The following is a 6,324-nucleotide window of genomic DNA, read 5'->3' on the forward strand; positions in this document are numbered from 1 at the left end:
TACTTTTATTTAATAAAATCCAAATAGTACACAACAGAAAGGCATAGAAATAGAGGTATGACTGAAATTATGATTGTTATTCTCATAAATGTATAATCCCCAAGAGGCTATAAGATTCGACCTTATAATTTTAGCATAAAATACACAGCAGAAGGTATAGAAACATGACAGAATCAACTTTTACATCTATTATTTATAGAGATGCCATTTTGATACCATTTCAAAAGTGAGGACCGCTCAAAGTGCTTGGGAAAGAACATATTCATACTTCTGAGTTGATTTACAAAGTTTTGAAAACTTGAGAGATGAGGAAATTAAATGCAATCAATGTTAGAGAATGTGATACCCACATTAATAATATATCTATAATGTATCTTAGGAGCATAACTATGGTCACACAGCTTCAAAACTACATGTTGGAAAGCCAGAAATTAAACAGATGGGAAAAACTTGTTCAGGTTAAAGGGCAGAGAATAGAACTCCTCGCTTCTTGTATCTGTCTTGAATGACCTGAACCTTTCCCACCAAGGCATACCTCTATCTTTCCTGGTTTGGTTGTCTTTCCTGTGCAGTGTCATGTCCAATATCAGAGCCAATAAGCCGGCAACAAATGGCTCGGACGAGAAGGGAACGTTGATCATATCATTGAACTGCCAAAAGAACAAAGAGATATTGTTGACAAATGAAGAAAAAAAGTTTTCTTGATCAAGCATATAAGAAGGATAATGTTTCAGAAGCCAAAATGTACCCATCTTTGTCCTGTATGGACAGGACCGTAGCCATTAACAAGAGTGTACTCATTGAAGTATTGAGGTATTGATAATCCCATGAACACTGAGAAGCCTAATATGAACTTTACTTTAAAGCTGTTTAAATTGCAAAACTGAAGAAAACTGAGGCCTGCTGAACCTGTCCATGCATATTAAGAAAAAATGTTAAATCAATACTGAATTGAACCATGATAACAGAACCAGCTCCATAAGTTAGTAACACCTACCCACATAAGCAAAGAACAGGCAATATAATGCTGCAATGATTGGTGCTGGAATTGAAGCAAAAACAGCTCCAAATTTCCCTGGTGAGCCATGTAATATGTTAAATACTTTCTTTCAATGGAGGATATAGGGATTAAGCTTGAATCTGTTACATGAGTTACTTACCAAGGATTGAAAAGAAGATCATGAATCCAGCTGATATTTGGACAACCCTTCGGCTACCAACACGGGTCAACGCTAACAAACCTGCATTTTCACTGTGTAGCCAAGAAAAGAAGAAACAATGTTAGGTAAGAATTGATATATCAGAATATTTCCAAGTATGTGGTGTAATTTTGAACAAGAAACTTACATAGAAACTGAAGAACCATTTCCAGTTCCAAATATCCCTGAGAGCAGAATGCCTACTCCCTGATATTAAAACAAAATTTTCAGGTACGAAGTCAACATATGCTAGTCATAGCATTTAAATTATAGAAATTATGATGACACTCTCTGCTTAAATGTTAAAAAGAAAAACAAGAAGAGAAAGCAGAGCAAGGTGTCATCATACTTTCCCTTCAAATAAATATGCAGGGCAAATAAATTGCTTCACAAATAAAAGATGACAATTATAACCTGTTACCTGCCAACCAACACCGCGGCTAAGTATTGAAGGTGGGATTGGAGTTGCACTTGCATACCTTGACACGGCAAAGAACGCGCCTGTGGACTGTGCAATCATCAAATTACATTGTAAGTGACTACACAAAGATAAGAAATCAATATGTTCATCTTTCATTCTTAACAGATGAGTCATTAACTAAATCAAATATTGCATTGTACTCAAGTACAGTTGAGGACAGAAATAAGCATTGCAAGATTCAATATATACAAGGAACATTATAAGTAGACTATTAAGAAATACTAAGACAACAACCAGCCTTCAAAATGCATCATAAACGTTGCTGGAATGACAAGCACAAACATAAACAAACCTCCACAAGAGCAACAAAAGAAGCAGCCATCATTGCAAAAGCTTCTCCTGCATCAAAAGTGGGAGCTCCCCATTGAAAAGGATATGGAACCCTTATCCTGCACAAAACGGGATTTTGCAACAGTAAGGAACAGTAATCACCAAAATGACTCCTCATTGTCTAATTATATCAGATGCACAGGAAACCCATGTGGTTAACAAAGCAATCAATTCATTCAAGTGTTGAAATCTAGTGAAAGCCTACTCTATATTTTTATTTCTGAGCAAAAACTTCCACAGCATAACTGTTGAAAACTAATAGTGAGAGCCTTACCATGGAGCCGCACCAATGATTCCAGCACGGTCAGTTCTACAACTTATTTGAGTTTTAGGCCCCGTATTCTTGTAAGCCCCTCCCACGGTGAGCAGGTGAGCATAAATCCAAACAATCACCACCGAGAATATAACAGCAAATCGATCAAAGATATTCCTCTCTCCACGCATCAAGTGAGGTATATACTGCCAATTATTGAGTTCATGCTAAGAATGGTTGCCTATGCCTATCAAAGTGAAAGTAAGTGCAAATGATACTTGAATATTACCTGTGAAAATATTACTAAAATGATGAGCTGCGGCAGCCCAATCTCTACACATTTTGCAAGCTACACATTCAAAGACATGGTCAATAACATATGGTAACATAACAATTTCTTAAGACTATTGGGAGAGGAGCAAAGAGGTGTCATATGTGTATACATACCACTGGAAATCCAAATTCATATAGCCCAAAACCTGACAAAGCAACCAGGGGAGCAGCAGAAAGCGGACTTAAGAACCTGGATAAGAAATATAAATGAACATCAAACTTCACAACATATGATTACAAGAAATTGCAAGATAACAAACATGATCTGATCCACGAATTGAAATGTTTTCATGCCCTATTAGATTTATAATTCATCAACAATTTAGATTCATGGTTTAAAGGAATGAGATCTAGCTAAAATGAGAGCTAACCAACCTTGCAACATTACGCCAAAGGCCACTAAAGCCAAATACAATCTGGAGAGTCGAGGCAACAATAAGAGCACCCTGGATTCCACGCATTATCTTTTCAAATTTCTGTATTGACATCACAAATCATGAGATCGTGGATACAATGTATATAAATTTCTTTGAAAAAGGAAAAAGAAAAAACAAAGAGTGAGAGTAACCACACTAGATGGAATTTCAATGAACCAACCTCCTGAGGATTTACGATGTCACTGTATCGACCTGCCAAAATGATTGAAATGGTTGTTGGCACATAACTATAAGAAGCTCCGATCACGGCAGGTAGACGAGTCCCAAACAATGATTGAAACAATGTGTTCAAACCAGCCACAAACAATATTGTCTGAATCATTTTTGCTTTCTCCTCCTAGAATCGAAAATTTGCATTTTTATTATGATCAAAACTTTCATAAATTGAAGATCAGTTGAATAGAATTCAACAAAAGTTTAACAAAATGTGCTCGAATTGGTTTTGTCCTAGTCAAGGCTTACATTGCCTCCTCCCATCTGCGGAACTAGAGATGTTGGAATCAACACAGTTGTACCAAGCATCACCAAGTAATGTTGGAAACCAAGCAAAATAGCCTCGGCTGCATCAAAAACATAACCCTCGATTTTGAAATAATTCAAAAAGAAATATACATGTTTTAAGAGCTGAAAACAAATATTAAAAAATCGGGTACATAATATCAAAAGTCTAACATAGATGTTCTTATATATAAAAAACAAAATGGATATCTCTGATCTCATCGAAAGAGACACTAAAGCAAACGGGAAATAAAAATCAAGGAGACACTCACGCCATGGAGGAGGACTGGTGATGCAGTAAGAAATGCTTGGTAACTGATCTTTGGCTGGATGTGGCTGTAGCTCTTCTTGTTTCGGCGGCGGCGCAGGTCCTCCACCTCCTGCCATGCTTATCTCTGATCTTCTTTATTTCGATTCTCTCCGTAATATCCTCGACACTCTCAAAGAGAAACCCAGAATAAAATTAGTCCTTTGCGCACAACAATACCCGAATCTCCAAATGAAAAATCGAACTCCAAAAAATTTCTCATAATTCCAAAAGAAGAAAAGAAATCAGAAAATCTTCACTAGAACCCAGATGCTTCTTAACCCCCAAAACAACTCAACTTGTACCACCCCAAGCACACAAACACCTACAAAACCATCTATAACAGAAATATTGTGTGTGTGTGTATATCTATATATATTTATATATGAATGCAGATACGCACCCACTAGCATACGAGGACAAGCAAAATAGGACCAGTGATTACCAGAAGGCAAGCGTTGCAGTGAAAAACAGCAACCACTCTCTACTCTCCTTGCAAAAAGTTTATCGCAGGCTAGAACAGATTGGAGAATCCTGGGGAGTGTCAAATGTTTAAGTTATGCATGCGTTATTTTACAGCCCAAGAGCCACTTGGAGGCCAAGAAACTTAAAAAGTGAATGTGAAGATATGGTAAAAACAAAAGCAAAAGCAGACAGTGTTCCCTCCTAAAGCGAGAAAGAAACCAAAATGCCGCTCAGAAGGAATCTCTTAATTTCTTTTGTAATCCAAAGCATCATGATTATGGGTCTGCCTTCTCTTTTTCTTCAATCACGTAAAGAAAAAGCTTGTATAAAGCATCTCCACCGTCACCTTTAACCAATCTCACTACTTAAGAATTAATTTATCACTGCAAAATCAATGCCTTTTGCTCTGTAATGTGGTCGACAGTAAGGCATTCCGTTTTTACATGGACCAAAAGTCTAAAAAAGATAGCAATGTGGCTCTCACTGGTTTGAAGAAAAATAACCGAGTTGTACTCATCTACTGCCAGTTTCAAAATTTGCAGTGTAACAATACACCATTTTCATGAGATGATTATAAAAAACAAATAAAAAAAAACACCAAAATAAATATATATATATATATTTAGTTCTAACTATATAATTTCTTTCAATAAAAACAAAAGGAGGTTTTAGATTTTGTTGCAGGAATGTAGAAGTGAAAAGTCCATGCATTACAACTGAAATCATTTTCAGACTTAGGGACATGACACGTCTAGCAAAATCTGGAAACCATCCATAGTTACAGGATGATTACAAACTCGGAGTCCTGACGCTAACACCCAACCAAACTATACACAAAACAAAAGATGGCAAAAAAATGCATGCCACATTAACATGATTCAGTGCTCTTTTTATGTTTTTTGTATTTACTTCCGTTGGTAAACTTCTCACAAAGATGATATTAGGACTCGCGTTAACAGAAAAATATAGATGACAATATATTCAAGGAAGTAAATTAAGAGAAATACATATATTTAATCATTTATAAATATTAAATAATCTTTTGAAATTCTATCTTTCTCTTGATTAACAGAGATTAACTTGGGCTCTGAATCCATTCCCATCTAGAAAACAACCTCTGTGGTTGGATGTACAAATTACCTCTTTGGTTAGCTCAACTACTTCTCTTTTGTACTGTAACATTATCCAAACTAAACTGACTTTACTGTTCTTGATTACAGACCCACATCTGAGAAATTTATGTATCTATTAGTGCAAAACGTCTCGTTATTTTCGTTAGATTCGTTGGTTGTTTGTAGGCTTCACTGATACTGAGGAACTCACTAGAGTTTTCCTTCGTATCGATCTGACCCACCCTTAATTAAGAATTAATCCTTTCAGCTCTCAAGTAACTCGAAAAGGTTCATCTTCCTTACCCCCAAAATGGCCCCACAACTTCCTTTTTGCTAACCCCAAAACGTAACGAGTACAACAAATAAATTCATCAACTTTAGAAAAGAGAAGCATGGAAGAAGCTCATGCGACAGTACTAACGCAACGGAAGGAAGAAGCGGGTTTAAAGTGAACACTACGGCCCTAGCTACTGTCCGGAATTTGGACCCTAGTCTGCAGTGCACTAATCTTACTGTAGCATGTTATATTCTGTTAACAACATGAATAATTAAATTTATTAGCTAATTTAAAATTCTAGAATAAATTATATTTTATCTTATTTAATTAAATATTATACATATAAGTCTTGAGTTCACAGTATTATTATATCAATGCAGTTTGTGATTCGGTAAGAATGACACACTTCTACGCTAAGTTATAGGTTGGTTTGAATTTAGAGATGAGATAAGATGATTTTAAATGAAAAATAAAAGTTAAAAAATATTATTTTTTACTATTATTATTATTATTTTGAGATTTGAAAAAGTTGAATTGTTTATTATATTTTATATAGAAATTTAAAAAAATTATAATAATGAGATGAAATACTTTCTAAATCCAAACGGGATTACTATTTCGAATGTGAACCC

At 35.5% G+C, this 6,324-nt stretch overlaps 1 protein-coding gene across 1 annotated transcript; it reads right to left on the reverse strand.

The window, feature by feature from the left end:
* Positions 1 to 314: 314 nt before the first annotated feature.
* LOC108987118 (nucleobase-ascorbate transporter 6-like) lies at positions 315 to 4,472 on the reverse strand. Its single transcript, XM_035686845.1, has 15 exons — positions 4,284 to 4,472; positions 3,804 to 3,968; positions 3,496 to 3,593; positions 3,194 to 3,370; positions 2,972 to 3,072; positions 2,711 to 2,786; positions 2,553 to 2,612; positions 2,285 to 2,469; positions 1,973 to 2,069; positions 1,621 to 1,707; positions 1,348 to 1,406; positions 1,161 to 1,252; positions 998 to 1,075; positions 749 to 909; positions 315 to 650 (listed from the first exon to the last, which is right to left on the reverse strand). The coding sequence occupies exons 2-15, from the start codon at positions 3,916 to 3,918 to the stop codon at positions 432 to 434; spliced, it is 1,605 nt and encodes a 534-aa protein (XP_035542738.1). The 5' UTR covers positions 3,919 to 3,968; positions 4,284 to 4,472; the 3' UTR covers positions 315 to 431.
* Positions 4,473 to 6,324: the final 1,852 nt, after the last annotated feature.

Source organism: Juglans regia, chromosome 16, assembly GCF_001411555.2.
Source record: "Juglans regia cultivar Chandler chromosome 16, Walnut 2.0, whole genome shotgun sequence".
Classification (NCBI taxonomy): Eukaryota; Viridiplantae; Streptophyta; class Magnoliopsida; order Fagales; family Juglandaceae; genus Juglans; species Juglans regia.

Bases quoted from the DNA above. Each gene is read 5' to 3' on its own strand.
- LOC108987118 (XM_035686845.1), bottom strand. From the start codon at position 3,918: ATGGCAGGAGGTGGAGGACCTGCGCCGCCGCCGAAACAAGAAGAGCTA. The intron at 2,787-2,971 runs GTTGGTTAGCTC...TTTCTTATCCAG, and splicing joins CTTTGGCGTAATGTTGCAAG to GTTCTTAAGTCCGCTTTCTG. The intron at 2,470-2,552 runs GTAATATTCAAG...AATAATTGGCAG, and splicing joins TTTTAGTAATATTTTCACAG to TATATACCTCACTTGATGCG.